Here is a 16,336-nt window from a genome sequence, read left to right as displayed (position 1 = left end):
ACTAAAGAAAAAAAACAAATGTTGATGTGTGAAAAGTTTAAATAAAGATTAGAGGTGAGAAGGAATGTAGGGATGAGATGAAGAATATACAGAAAATAAATCAAATTTAATTAGGAATAAAATAAAATAATAGTTGTATTCGGCAACACTGTAGATGAATAAAATAAAATAAATTTCTATGAGAACATTTGCTATTTTGGCAGCACTTGACAAACAAACAAAACAAAGTCAGTCATTGATCTATTCTTGCGAGCGACAGACGTGTTTAAGTGAATCTTTGAATTGAGATTCGTAAAATCACGACAACACCGTCGTGCAAGACCTTGCACGAAAATGCCTCGTACTGTGCTTCGATGAGATGGGCTAGTTTCTCTGGGACCCCTCGTCGCCTTAGAGCCGCCCAGATGTTTTCATGGTTGAGTCGGTCGAATGCTTTTTCGAAATCAACAAACACCAGCAGAAGAGAGTCCTGGAATTCGTTGATTTGTTCCAGTATTATTCGTAGCGTTGTGATGTGGTCCACACATGATCGACCGGATCGGAATCCAGCTTGTTGCCGTCGGAGTGTAGCGTCGATTTTCTCCTGGATCCTGTTCAGGATCACTTTGCAGAGTACGTTGAGGGTTGTACAGATCAACGTTATGCCTCGCCAGTTACCGCACTCTGCCAGGTCTCCTTTCTTCGGGACCTTTACGAGGATACCCTGCATCCAGTCGGCCGGGAATGTTGCAGTATCCCAGATGTCAGCGAAAAGGTGCAACATTTGTGCTGATAGGGCAGGGTCGGCTTTCAGCATTTCAGCAGGGATGCAATCGATCCCAGGAGCATTGTAGGATTTCATGTTTTTGATTGCCGCTTCTATTTCAGCCAGCGAGGGCGCTTCCGAGTTGCCGCCATTAATGCGACTTACTGTTGGCGCTTCTAGCTGCGGGTTTTGTTGGCCATCGCTATTCGTGACTCGGAAGAGTTGTTCGAAGTGCTCAGTCCATCGTTTGAGCTGATCTGTTCGATCGGTCAATAACTGACCTGCTCGGTCTTTCAGCGGCATTCTTGCATTAGTCCTTGCACCACTAGGCGGCGAGAAATGTCATAAAGTAATCGGATATCTCCATTGGCGGCGGCTCTTTCTCCCTCTTCGGCTAGGGAGTTTGTCCAGGCTCTCTTGTCTCGTCTACAAGCTCGTTTAACTGCCTTTTCCAGCTCCGCATATCGAAAGCGGGCGGCTGCTTTGGCTGACCCGGTACATGCCTGCTCAATTCCGACTTTCGCCTTTCTCCGATCATCGACCATCCTCCAAGTTTCAGCCGACATCCATCCTCTTCTTCTACGAACTTTACCGAGAGTACCATGGCTCGTCGTGATAAAGGCATTCTTGATTCCACACCATTGTTCTTCGACTGTTCCGTCTGTCGGCAGCTCCGAGGCTCGGGATTCTAGCTGTTCAACGTATGCCCTTTTCACCTCTGGATTCTCCAACCGGCGGACGTCGTATCGACACCCGACTTTCTCCTCGCGCCGTTGGACACGCGCAACTCTCAGTCGTATCTCGCCAAGGACGAGGTGATGGTCAGATGCAATGTCTGCGCTTCGTTTGTTGCGGACATCAAGAAGGCTCCTTCTCCATTTTCGGCTGATGCAGATGTGGTCAATTTGATTTTCTGTTCGGCCATCTCGGGATACCCAAGTGACTTTATGTGCTGGTCGATGGGGGAAGAGCGATCCGCCGATCACCATGTTGTTGTTGCCACAAAATTCTACAAACAGCTCTCCGTTTTCGCTCATCTGTCCTAAGCCATGGCGCCCCATGATGCGCTCAAGGTCCTGATTATCGGAGCCAATCTTTGCGTTGAAGTCGCCCAAATAGATTTGAATGTCACCCTTCGGAATTCTCTCAACCACGCTGTTCAGTTGACTGTAAAACTGCTCTTTCTCCTGCAAGTCGGCAACGTCAGTGAACTTTTCTTTAGTCAGATGAAAAAACTAAATTAGTTTTGTTAATTTGGCAAAGAAGATCATAGGGCCGCATAGGGTTTAGATAAAAGATCTTCACTGCTGGCGATCCGGAGCCAGCGTCTTCACTTCCTGCCAGCCATGGTTTTCGTTAACTGTGCCGATTTCAGCGGCTAGACTACGCCGCCGCGAGCTTCTGGACCTGCCTCTTCTTCGATGTCCATCTGGATTCCAGTCAAGAGCCTCTCTCCATATCTCGTTTTCATCCGCAGCATGTGCCCAATCAATCTCCACTTACGTTCCCTAATCTCGATTTTAGCGCCTTTTGATAACACCGGCGATGTAGTCCCACGTTTGAGATCCAGATCCAGGCAACGATTTACAAAAACTTCCAGTTTTCGCGTCGTCACCGTATATGTGCAACAAAATTCGCACCCGTACAACAATACAGATTTGACGTTTGATTAGAGTTGAAGATTCGGATTTTTATTCGTAGAGAGATCTCGCAAATCGGGCATTTTCTGATACGGGTTTCTATGTCTTTCTTGGCACCATCATCAGGCGATTATCACAGTTCATAAGAGTTTGGATAGCAGGCGATACTGCTAGTAACGGCTAGTGTCGACAAAGCTTCTCGCGTTATGATAGCGCACCTCCATTCGACCGTCGTATTCTGACCACGATAAAAACAAGACGTAATAAGTATCTTAGTTAGCATTTTGCTTGTTTAAATTATCGAAGAATACAAAATTCCCTTGGCGACGAAGAATTTCAAGAACCTCCGAAAGCAACTCCAAGGAAGACGGCAAGAAGTTGGACTACAACGCAAAGGTGAGGTTACTCCTCCGCAAGATTGGTACGCAGTTTCACGAACGCTATGTGAACTGCGTCCTGCCAAAGCACCCCCAAGAATTCATTTTCGAAGAAACCGTCATGACATTGAAGAAACTTTTCGGAAGGTAAACATCGCTTTTTAACGCTTGCTATCAGTGTCTTCAGTACGTGAAGAACGATGCTAATGACTATTCCACCTACAAAAGTTACTGTTGACAAAGCTCTCCAACGATCAATTTAAGGCGCTCCGGTTCGTTTGTGGTCTCCAGTCACCACGCGATGCAGACATCTGGACAAAATTGATTGGCAAGCTTGAATCAGAAGGATACGCACCCGCCGGTGATGGAACCACTCTGACGCTGTAAAACCTGGTGGAGGAGTGCAATCGGATCATCAATTTCAAACAACACTCAAAAATGATCGAGAAAAGGGGAACGGCCAGAAACACTCTGCTGATTGTGTGGAGACCATCGTTACGTCAAGGATTGCCGTTGTCAACATCGTTATTGCAGCAGTTGCAAGAAGAAGGGACACAAAAAAGGTTATTGTTCCTCTGCTTAGCAGAAGCCATGTAAGCTGGTCGACCAACCAAAGCCCAAGGACAAATCCAATGGCACTTAGGTTAATCGATTGGACCACTCCACAAAACGGAAATTCATCAAGGTGGATCTCAACACCTAAACTGTGCGTTGGACATTACAATCATCTCCGAACAGGTCTGGGAAATAATTGGTCAACCAGCATTTCATGAGCCGGAAGTTTTAGCTGTCAGCGCATCAGGAGAAGAGATTGGTATCTTCGGTGAATTCCTTGCAAACCCGGATTTCAAAGTCTACGGCCGGCATCGAGACGATTGATCAGTTCAATCTCTGGTCGGTCTCATTCAACACACTGATCCAGTTCGTGCAGAACAAATCCAATATTCGGCGTTGCATTTTCCGCGCCGCGAAATCCCCGAGGAAAACCAATCTGGAGTCACGGCCGATTCCAAAGAAGCCCTAGGAGTGCAGCCCAGACTACGCTGGGCCTGTGGATGGCGACTACTACCTAGCTATTGTTGACGCATATTTCAAGTGGCCCGAAGTTTTCCGTACCCGCAGTACGACAACCACCGCAACACTGGAGATCCTTCAAGAAACTTTTTCAAGGTATGGATATCCTTGGGATCAGACAACAGTTCCCAGTTCGTGAGCTCAACGTTCAAGCGGTTCTGCGAATCAAACGAAGTCTGCCACCAGATCACCGCTCGGCATCACCTGCAGTCAAACGGACAAGCTGCTACACCCAAAATAATTTTCACTTAAAAAATAAGTGACATCTGTAGTAAATTCTCGCCATACGTAATTTCATTTGAATTTTAAGTGATGGGTCAAGTGAATTCACTTAAGTGACCGGTCAAGTGAATTAAACTAGGAAATTCGAGTGAAATTCATCTGAGTTTCTAAGTAAGTTTCTAGTTAATTATCTCACGCGTTTTTAAATAATTGAACATTTATAGAACACCACTTCGATTTCAAATACTTACATTACGCTTTCACCATAAATTTATTGATTGGAAAATTCCATCGTAATCCCAAGGCAGATCGGTTACTGCGGATAGTGCGACTTCTAAATCTTCCAGAAAATCTACCCAGTTCAACCCACAAGCTGAAACATGATAACACCTTTAAATAACTTTTCCTTACATCACGTTTAACACAAACTACCGCCAAAATCGCCTAGTAAAGAATTGGCAAAATTCAAATCCAGCATAAGCTTTAAACGCTGCTCTTTAAAATTTGCCATTTTGAACTCTGGAAATAAACACAACCGACCCGACATTCACTTGAAATTCAAGTGATGGAGAAGTGAATATTTTTTCTCACTTCAAATTCAAGTGACGACCAGAGATGCCAATGTGCCTGATTTTTCAGGCGTTGCCTGATTTTTCGAGGCTCTGCCTGACAACCTGATAAGCCATTGAATTTCCCTGATTTTTGAAAATATGCCTGATTTTGCCTGATTTTTGTGAATGTGGTGAAAATGGGTAGTAAGGAACTTAAGTAGGTACCATAGTTGAAGTAAAAAAGTAAAAATGTGGCTGAATCAAAGCAATCGATAGATTCCCGCTAATTTTTATTTCGACAGAGAATTAAAGGGAATCTTTCGATTGCTTTGATGCAGTAGAATTATTCATTCAACTAAGCAGACAACACCCCATTAGAGTGAAAATGTGGAGCGACGACCAAAAAAAAAAAAGAACATCACTTAGAGCAAAATTTCCGTTAATTTTACGTTGCCTGATTTTTATTTCGCCAGATCCCTGATTTTTGAAAATAAATGTTGGCAACCCTGGTGACGACTGAAGTGAATGTGGACGAATTCACTTGAAATTTAAGTGACTGCCAAGTGAAATGTATATATGTCGCACTTGAATGGAAGAAAATCATTGGATCCTTGTTTTTAAGTGAAAAATCATGTGTATTTTAAGAGTGAATTTGGGTTCAGTGTACGATAAAATCGGGCTAAACAGGACCATTTTGCCTACAGGGCATTTTTTGTGAAATTTTTCAAGTTCGCCACCTGCCGTCGGTATTGCGAAGCTGCAAAATCTGACAACAAAAAATTAGACAGAAAATGGTTGAATTTTTGTTCTAAGTGTCATGTCAGTGTGGTCAGTGGTGATACGGTCAAAATTTGGTCAAGGGAAAACGCGTGTAAATCGGTGAAATCGTTTATTCAAAAAATCAAATTAAATTTCTTTTTCAAGTTTAATTAGTATACAATTCAGGAACAATATTTAATTGGGCTTCTGCTATTCCAAATCCGAATTGCCGGGCCTTACGCTTAACCCCTGCCATCAGCCACCTTGTCCATAGCTGTGAAGTGCAAGGCAGCCAGCATGGATATACTCGGATTAATTGATTCGCTCGGTCCATGCTGAACGTGTGTATGTAGGGGAAAGTCGGGTAAGAAGGACACCCTAAGATAGAATCGCAATATAGAATCAGATATTGCTTTTTTCATCGCAGTTTTCATGCAAATGGGCAGTTTAGGGTGTTTGCTATCGCATTAACCATTGCAACTAGTAATTTCTTTCATCGAGACTGTTTTCATAGCAATTGCAAAACATGCTTGCAAATTAAACTTTCCAAAAATGGTCGAGTAAAACGGACACTGCTCAGAAAAGGTACATTTTGCCGAAAACTTGCTGTAAAAGTAGATATTTTTGTGAGTTAAGTATTTGTAAACGTTTCTAAACCAAAATTGAACCAACTGGTCGGAGTACAGAAGCTAAACAGTGTGGTTTCGGAATTCCGTATTTTATACGCGTTTTCTTCACCGGAGATCCTATTTTTACAGTTTTTATGGCCTATTTGAGATGGAGAGTGCCTTTCGACCGACAATTGCTCTTGCCAAGGTCTTTTGAAGGCATATGGAGGATCAAACCGATGAAAAAATTTAAAATACCTAGAGAAACTTATGTGTCCATTTTACCCGACCTTGAGGTGTCCGTCTTACCCGCCTTAGCAACTTTTTTTGAAAACGTTTGCTGTTCAACCCCTTTGACGGAAATTCGCTGATTTTCCTCCAGATGGTTAGAAAGAACCCTAATAAACTCTATACCTTTGAAAACGGTTGAAATTTTCGAAAATTTTGCGAGTTATGAACTGTTTAATGAGGAAAGAAAATTACATCAAATAATGGATCCTCAAAGTTTTTGTTTGTTTTGTTAACTATGATGGGAGCTTGCTTGCTATAAATAAACAAAGGTTCTCGAAAGTGTTGATACACTTAGACGAACATATTCTCATCATTAGATTTGTGCCAAACATTGTAATTCTCGAAATATTTAAAGTGTCCGTTTTACCCGCTGTGTCCGTCTTACCCGACTTTCCCCAATGTATGTAAGGCATAAGAAAAACTTCGTGAGTTCCACGGATCCTACACTTCGAAGCAAAAAAAAAAACCTTTCCGCGCAAAACAAAAGAACAGTTACTCGTTTCCCATTTGATTAATTTATTAATCAGATTAAGATCCCTGGAAAAAAATCGCTGTTTCGCTTGAATGTCTGTATGAAGTGGTCATGCATCATTTTGCTCGAGAGCTCGAAGTTTTATGCCAGTAATCACAAATGCACGTTTCAGCACATTATTGGCATAGAGTTAGCTCCGATCGGCATTGAAAATTTGCAACCGTTTCTTTGGGTGTATACGACGCAAAATATATGCTTTATGACTGAATTTAAAGGGTGATACGGTCAAAATTTGGTCAATGTCAACTTGACGTATTTATTTCAATTTTGCATTTACAAAACCTGAACACCCCTCATTTTGAAGGTGTGTGTGTGTCTGTAGAATGTTGCTCCTATTTTGATTTTGAAATTCGCTCTTCGGTTGTCAAAATGCCGTCCAAGGAAGAAGAGCAGCGTATCAAAATTTTGCTCGCGCATCGCGAAAATCCGAGCTACTCGCACGCAAAGCTAGAAAAATCACTAAAAGTTGCCAAATCAACCGTTACAAATGTAATTAAAGTGTTTGGGGAACGTTTGTCGACAGCCAGGAAGTCTGGATCGGGGGGAAATCGAAAACCGGAAGCAGCTGAGACGACAAAGAGAGTTGCCGGTAGTTTCAAGCGAAACCCTAACCTCTCTCCCCGAGATGCCGCAAATAAGCTGGGTGTATCTTCTACAACCGTGCATCCAGCCAAAAAACGAGCCGGACTATCGACTTACAAGAAGGTAGTGACTCCAAATCGCGATGATTAACAAACTACGACGGCCAAAGCGCGATCCCGGAGGCTGTACACGACGATGCTGACGAAGTTTGACTGGAAATGGACAACGAAACCTACGTCAAAGCCGACTACAGGCAGCTTCCGGGACAGGAGTTTTATACGGCAAAAGGAAGGAGAAAGGTAGCAGATTTTTTCAAGCACATGAAACTGTCAAAGTTCGCGAAGAAATATCTGGTTTGGCAAGCCATCTGTACCTGTGGATTGAAAAGCAGCATTTTCATAGCTTCCGGGACTGTCAACCAAGAAATTTACGAGAGAGTTTTTGAATAAACGTCTGCTGCCTTTCCTTAAGAAACACGGTTGTTCCATACTGTTTTGGCCGGAATTGGCATCTTCCCATTATGTTAAAAAGGCCATGGAGTGGTACGCCGCCAACAACGTGCAGGTGGTTCCCAAGGACAAGAACCCTCCCAACACGCCAGAGCTTCGCCCAATTGAGAAATACTGGGCTATTGTCAAGCGGAACCTAAAGAAGACCAAAAAACTGCTAAGGACGAGCAGCAGTTCAAGGCAAACTGGCTTTCTGCGGCGAAGAAGGTGGACAAGGTGGCTGTACAAAATCTGATGGCAGGGGTTAAGCGTAAGGCCCGGCAATTCGGATTTGGAAAAGCGGAAGCCTAACTGAATATTTTTCCTGATTTTTGTACTAATTAAACTTGAACTTGACCAAATTTAGAGCGTATTACCCTTTAATACATTTCGTAAGTAAATTTTTTATTGCTTCGCCTTTTAGTTTTGTTTCGATTGTACGATGAAACATGCGTTCAGCCGCAGATGATGAATGTAGTTAAAACATGAGTGCTTTAATTTTAACTTTTATTACAGAAACTCAAACCGCAATTCTCCGGAAGTTCGAGCATGTTGATAAGCTCTCGATATTCGTTATCGATTTCTTGTTGGTTTTCTGAAACCATGTTTCAACAGAGAATGAATTGAATTGAAAACGTTTTTATTTATATGCTTAGCATTATTGCTACACTTTTGAACACGACTCCAACGTTAGTAACGACTTTATGACGAAACAAATCTTTTCTGAATAGAATAAAACGTTCACACTTCAAAATTTTCATACCATTCCAGCTGCCCTGGTGCCGTTATGTTTCTATTCCAGCTTCCCAACGGCACAAACATCCTTCACACGGGAGACTTCAGGGCATCGGCCGAGATGGAGGAATACCCGGAATGGTGGAACATGGACATACACAGCATTTACCTGGACACAACGTACCTATCGTCGAAGTATGCCTTCAAATCCCAGTGGGAAAGCATAACGGATGCATGCGCCGAGGTCCGGTTGTATTTGGGCCGAAACATTGGAGCCCGGGTGCTGATCGTATGCGGCAGCTATCTGATCGGCAAGGAAAAGGTGTGGGCCGAACTGGCTGCCCAGTTCAATGGCCGAGTTTGGACCGAACCGAATCGGAGGAAAGCACTTGAAGCGATCGGGGATCCACTTCTGGTGCATTCCGTTGTGGATGACCAAAAAGATGCCAATATCCACGTTCTTGCGATGAATAAGTTAGGCTATGACGTAAGTTTTGGAGTGGTGAATATCTGTAACATTTGTTTCATTTCCTATATATTTCTATTTTGCAGGAGCTGGTTGCCCATGTGGAACAATTCCCGGATCGTTACGATAGCGTGATAGCCATCAGACCCAGTGGATGGGAAAAGAACAGTCGACCTCAGTGGCGGGGGCGAATCAATATCATAGGGATCGAATACTCGGAGCATTCGAGCTTCGATGAGCTGCGACGTTTCGTACGATTTCTGCGGCCTCGGGAAGTTATCAGTACGGTGCCTTACGGTAATTCAAACCAAAATCGAACGCCACAGGTTCCCGTTAGCTGGTACACCGGAGAAGTTAAACCGGATCGGAAAGCACTGCAACTTTCGATGACATCCTTCGTTAAAATAGGCACAAAAACTCCTTTGAAGGAGAGAAACGGGAAATCTTATGTCGCACCGTATCAAGACGAGGAGGATGACTGTACTATTGTTGAGGAATCCGTGGGGAAGGAAGAACAAGTGGAAGATGGGAAAGCTGAATCGCCGGTCGTTTCAGAAAGAGGGGAACTGGGAGACTCCGACAGTGATTGGATGCCATAGGCTGATTATGTAAACGAAATTAGTCACGAAGTGAGATGTTTTGACACAGTTAGTTATGGAATAAATTTATAAGCATCAAATAATGTTTGTTTGATGGAAAACTTTTATAATAAAAACTATTGTTACCAGTTAAGATCACCTTTTTTTTTTAACTATTCTGTCATTTTTTTTCCATCCAGCTATTTTTGAAGCAAATCCTTAAAATCAGCAGATATTTTTTCTGATATTTCATTCCAAAACTTGGTGCAATTCTCAATTCCGAGTACAAAATTTTCTATGATGAACTATGCATCTGAATTCTGGGTTTAAATTCTAATCCCAAACTAAAATTTTAATAGAATTGAAATTCAATTTTTAGGAACATGAAACTTTGATTTCTGTAGTCCACACTCTAATTTAAGGGACTTAGAATGATTACTCCAATGTTATTTTTTGAAACCGCTACTATTGATTGACCTTCGCCCAACTTAGCTTATGAATGATTTTTTTTTGTAACTTGACCGACATTCCAGTAGTCAGACAGCATCCCGTGGGGGTGTAAACGGTTCCAATCTTGCCCTGCAGCCGGGAGGGTGGAAATCCGCCGAGAGAAATAACCCCCGCTTTTTTTATTCAATGAAAAAGGGACATCACTGGCTGTCTAGGGGCAGGCTTTTTTCCTGCTCTACTGCTTCTGCTGCTGGTCGCCCATTGGACCAGATGGCCTCATTCCTATTATCGCTGGACCGTTTACGGCCATTAAGCTACTTTACTTCTTGGAGGAGTTTAAGAAGTGCTAGGAGAACCCGCGTACAACAGCAGGGTAGCGAGAAGAAAAACAACCGTTGTGAAAAGTTGAAGAAAATTATCGATTTTCCCGTCAAGCGAATTAAATTTTCTCACAACGCCAGTTGACGTTATTTGGTGGAATTGAAAATTACAATCCTGGTTTAACGACAATACAAAAAAAGTTTATATTTGAGAAATCTGCGAATAAGAATAATATTTTTTATTTGTACGAAAACTCTGGAGAAGAAACTATTATTATGAATCTTGAAATATAGTTTTCAACTCAGATTTTTCAATGCAGTCAGTTTTTGAAATCTAAATTTGTAGAATAAAGAATAATGTGCACTAAATGCTAGTTTTTTACAACTCTGCGGCCAGGATTCTGAATTTTGGGGATAAATTCAAATCTACTGTGTTTTAAAATCTTATCTCTGGATTCTGAATTCTGGATATTAAACAAGGTAAAAATGCCGCCGGCAACTGCAACATTTCTTCTAGATTTTTTCAAGCTCTAACTGCTCCAACTTCAAACGTGGCCCATTAAATGCAATGAGGAAGAAAATAAAACATTAAAGAAAAGGCGGCAAATGGTGGCAGGCAAGAAGCAAAGAAAACCCAAGACTGACTGACCTTTCCGCCTTTTAGCTGGCGGTCCGACCGATCGATGCAGAAGTTCTTTTCCGGCCACTCCCTCCCGGATGGCTGACTGGCCGGCTGACACGGCAGTAGAGGTGATGGTCAAGCGCGCGGAAATTCTGAAGACCACGGTTGCAAAGGACAATGCCTTTAAACGTTTCACCATTTTTTCACCGACGATTTCCCTGTTCTCTCCTCCAGTTGGCCATCTTCAAGTCCAGTCACATCAAGTGCTGCGGCCCTCCTGCGTTTCGAGGAAGCGCACTTCGAAATCGGCAAAAAAAAATCGCACAGCTTGTGGGGAAGGTCAGCTTGGTAGGAAAATTTCACTTAATTTGTGGATTGAATATTAAATTAAATTGAACTTTCGTTTTCGTTTGAACGCTTTCGACTGGCATTCGAGGGCAGACGTTGTAAGTTGTGAAATTATTGGAATATTTGTACAATTTTTTACACAATACGACGACAGTTCAAACTGACTGTAACTTTATCCATCGAAGGCCGAAGGTTTTGAAAATCAGATGAACGAGAATGCTTACCGTAAATTTATTTTGGAATGTAAGGAATACCAACCAAGGTTTTTTGCCGTTTTACTCTCTGGAGCCACTGTTAAATTATTCTAGTAAAGACGATATTCACAGCACAGTCAACCTCCACAGAAGTTCAACAAAGTGACCTCAGAGTTCAATGCCGATAACCATGTTTAAAAATGACTTAACATTTTTAGGATAAAAGTTGCTAGAAGGGTTCACTCGATCAAGACGTAAATTTTCTTTTCATCTTTAGCATCGCCTATGTAATTACACCACTAGAATCGGTATGAAATTGTTTTTTTTGATGCGGAAATCTTGAGTTAATATACTCAAAATTTCAGTGCAAAGTTGAATTTGAGTGCAAGGAAATCTAAAAATTGCAAATTGACAAAAAGTTCGAAAACCAGCTATCTTTGAAAATTCTTCAAAAATTCTGTGTTTCGTATTTTGACATTCTAAAAATGCAAAAATCTGCCAAATTACGTCAACTTTTCAATTCTCATTTTAAAATTTATCTGGTATAACTTAAACAATTTTTACGGTTCATTGATTGATTTTATACCACTTTTTACATTTTTTGTGGCCACGATCTCAAAAAGTAAAAAAATATATTTATCCTTAAGTTCAACGTATAGCTTCTAACTTTCTTGGACACTAAGTGAAATATTAGTTGACCAGTCCTTAGTTGATCTACAGTTCTTTTTCTGAAGCATGTTTTTTTAGGATTTTTTTTAGACTTTAAATAACGGAAAACTGAAGTATGACGGCTAAATATTGTCTCAGTTACATATTTGAGTTACATTACGGGGTTTACAAAACTATAAAATTAGTAAAAATTGGTTGGGAAACAAGAGAGATATAGCGGTTTTAGTCAGGAGTGTCAAATTGACACTCTCCAGGGAGTTTAACGGGTAAAAATTGCTGGAAAGGATGAGGATTAAATGGTACGTTTGAACCATATGGATATACCAAACAAGAAAAGCTAAAACAAACAAATTTGCCTTTTAAACTAAAGAAGTTGAAGACCTTTAAAGCATTTTCGGTTTCTCGATCGATTTACTCTCTGGAGCCACTAATTTGTAATTGGAAGTTGAATACATACCCAAAAAATCCACTAGAAAGCCTGTTTGTAATGAGTATTGAACTCATCCATTTTACTGTTTTGTTAAGAAATTGTATTGCTGACGCACAGTAAGAACTAAAATATTGTTTTTAGTTTCGATTATAGCCGTTTTACCATCTTTATGGCCTTCGCGACTCTATATCAACGTTGCAGTTGGCGGACAGTTATTGAAACGCTTATTCGGGTCAACTGTGTTCGATGTTTACTCTTGGGCTTGAACTTGCGGACATCGGCTCCGGAGGCAACTGACTTGCCAACTGAGCTATATCGCAAGCCCAAAATCTAAAATCATTCGATTTCATGGCTTTGCATCGATAAGTTTTTCTTCTGCTAATATTTCTTCAGCTCAAGGTTTAAGAAAAAGTGGAGGCAGGGTTAAAGATGAATAGAAGAAATTTCGTTTTAGTCGACATTTTAAACGCAATTTTTGAAGCCCTTTTCAACACGATTTTCTTGCAACATTACTTTTTTGTATACATGAAGAAAAGTGCCCTAGTTCCGCCAGAAAGGTACGATTTTATTTTCCAAAGCTGAGTGATCAATTAATTTGGTTAGGGTTTATTCACAGATTCATGGCATTTCAAAAGATCCGAAACAACCCTCGCTGTCGATGCAGTCAGCCTTTTTTTTCATTCTATGAGCTTAAAATTGCTAAACTAATCATGAAGAAGTTTTTGGAGCAAGGAATGATTCCTGTTAAGTTTTGAGTACCTCTCACTTGAAGGGGGAAGGACTTCCATACAAAATTAACGTTAAGTGTAAAAGTTAACGGAATAATTTGAAAATATACAAATTTTGGAATTCGATTCTTTGGCCATAAGATTAGACACCTTTTTAATCCAATTAGCCATAACAAAGTTATTAAAAATTGTGAAAGTGTTGCATGGAACAGGTTTACAAATTTCATCAAACTGAGCATACCTTACCTATAGAATAATATTTTTGTTGATTTTGTTCCGTTCCGGCACGAGTTTTTTTTTATACAATTATAACTTTAAAAGGAAGTTTAATTTAAGCTTTTTTTGCTCAAATATAAGCGCGCGAAGACAAATGGTGCAGTCGCCAATTAGTTGCACTTGGTTTAAGCTTCAATATGATGTAATAGTTTAAAAATGCCTTCGCACGTTTTTGCAATAAACGTCTGTGAAGTTGAGAAATAATAAAACCTTAAGTTGTGGTAGAGTTTTGAAATCTTGTGCAAAACGTGTGATTTGAATGCTTCAACAAATGTTCAGAACATCTTATTTATGTAAATCCGCATCTAACACTAATTAAGTCTAAAAAACTATTACAAAGAAACTTCCCAACAAACATTTTGGCTGATTAAAAATGACAACTCGCTGAACGAAAGCTGAGTTAAAGCATGATTGTTGTTTCAGCTTAATAGCTGAACAAAAGCAAACTGGAGCGCTGTTTCAGCGTTTAAAGGAGTTTAAGGACAGCCAATGAAAGAAGTTGGAGAGTTGTTTTTGTATCACTGTTTCAGCCTTTTTCAACCATTCCTGCTACCGTTTAAATTTGACAGACTGTGGTAAAATTGCTGTGCAAAGGCATGATGGCGGATATTTTTAAATGAGGTTTTATTTTGACTTCCAAACGCAGACATTTTTCGGAATTTTTTGATTAGCTTAATTTTACATGGAGAAATGTCTTGTCTGAAGGAATGCACTTCTGATTCCCAATATCTGAAAAAAAAGTTCTTCCATTTATTTCTCATATGCATATTTGCCTTCTGTAGAAAGGCATTTTGGTCGCTTAAGAACGAAAAATTTTCATTTCGCCGAAGATTCATGGTTGGATCTGCGTAATGCGACATGAGACCAATAAACCCGAGGTTTAAAATTCGATGCGAATTTTTTTTTTTATTTTTTTTTTTTTTTTATTTATTTTTTCCTCGGATAGGGAAAGCCCAGTGGAGTTAAGCTTCTTCCAAGCCTCTTCTCCAACAGGCACAAAACCCTATCAAAACAGTTTAACAATTCATTTCAATACAATTTTTTTCCACAAAATGTAAAGCCATTCCAGTGAGCAAATTATCGCTCTTTGAAGGAATGGTTGGGACTACTCATAGGCTATTTCACAATTTTATAGTATAGAGTTGTGTTATATTCATTAGTTTGCAGCGTTATGGTGGTGGCGGTGGAGGGTGATGAGGTGTTTTGATGATTGGCGGTGGCGGCTGGATGGAGTGGCTTGTGGGCGGCGGTGGTCTGGGTGGAGGGGCGAGAATAAAAAGAATAAAAACTTTTTTAGCATGTGTGGCACGAAGATACTAGCGAAGGAAACGATGGATGTTTTGCTTGCAGATCGACAACAGTTGTGATTTAAAAAAAAACAACCCAGAGGGGTAAAGTGGGTGCCAAACATTGGGCAGACATTGGTCATATTATTTTTTTGTTTCTTTTTATTTAAGGTGGATCCGTCAAGTGACGTTTTATGACAGAATTGCTGATTAAGGGGGGGGGGGGGGGTAGGGTCTAACACTTTCAAAAAATCAATTTTTTATTTATTTATTTTCTTATTGTAAAACATTTCAAGAATGTTGTGTCAAATTTTCAAGTCAATTGAAGCAAAACTGTAGAAATTATAGGCCTTTATCTCCTCCTATCTAATACTGCAAGAAAGCAAGAGCAGAAACTTCAAACGCGTTTTTCTCGAAAGCACATTTTTAAAGTCCGTGGACATCGTCATTTGAAAACTACTTATCCGATTCTTTTCAAATTTGGAACATATTTTCTACATATAAAATACCAGACCCCAACGTTTTTCTTTTTTGTTTTTTTTACTTTGGGGAGATTTTACAGGTGACAAATGGCGGTAGTTTTTACTTCAAACAGCCACAAAAATTTCATAAAATTTTTTTTAAGTTAAATAAAAACGTTGGGGTCCAGAAAAACATCTATTAAAAATATTTTGCTCTGATTTTTTGACTTCAGATGATTCTGTGCTGAGATACAGTGTCCACCGCAAATCCTGTTTTCTAAAAGGCACCCTCGAAAGTGCTCCGTCACCGGCTCATTTTTCAATATTTTTTTACGAAAAAATTACTAAATGTTCTTTTAACAATGCTTTGTACAATGCAAATAATTTGAATACATTTGTTTGAACGATAGCTCTAGAAAAAAATCGTGAAAATGGTGTTTTTTGATACCCGTTAGACCCTACCCCCCCCCCCTTAACTTCTACAGGTCAAGATGATTAAGGGATGAAAAAATGCTTCTTAATGAATCTTGGTGACCTTCTTTCAGCCATTGCTGATGTAAATTTACATCACGATATTTTTTCAGCAAAAAATGTTTGTCGAGTTCTAAATAACTTTCAAAATAATATATAGATCTCAAATACAGATGTTCCAACAAAAGCAATTATTTCAATTTCCTTCTATATCTTCCATATTTATGCCCCCCATGTTTTTGAGTCGCTTGTTTTCAACCAGCTGATAATATCAGATGAGCTCTTACAAGATTTTGAAGAGGTTAAGTTTGAACAAAAACATCTTCAAAATAGTTGTTAAAAACAAGATGATCCTTATCCTTAAGCAGATCATACCTTCAATCCACACGGTCAGGAATTCAGGCCGATTTTTAACAAATGTTTTAAAAATGGG

General features: G+C 40.2%; 1 protein-coding gene across 1 annotated transcript in view; it reads left to right on the top strand.

Moving 5' to 3' along the window:
* The window catches only part of LOC129744898 (uncharacterized), a 34,134-nt gene extending 24,215 nt beyond the window's left edge, over positions 1-9,919 (top strand). Inside the window, exons 3-4 of the mRNA XM_055737653.1 lie at positions 8,641-9,091; positions 9,157-9,919. Coding sequence (XP_055593628.1) covers positions 8,641-9,091; positions 9,157-9,669 — 964 coding nt within the window. The 3' untranslated portion in view covers positions 9,670-9,919. The remainder of the gene's footprint in view (positions 1-8,640; positions 9,092-9,156) is intronic.
* Positions 9,920-16,336: the final 6,417 nt, after the last annotated feature.

This window comes from Uranotaenia lowii, chromosome 2 (assembly GCF_029784155.1).
Source record: "Uranotaenia lowii strain MFRU-FL chromosome 2, ASM2978415v1, whole genome shotgun sequence".
Taxonomy (NCBI): Eukaryota; Metazoa; Arthropoda; class Insecta; order Diptera; family Culicidae; genus Uranotaenia; species Uranotaenia lowii.
This window is presented reverse-complemented; position numbering and strand designations above follow the sequence as displayed.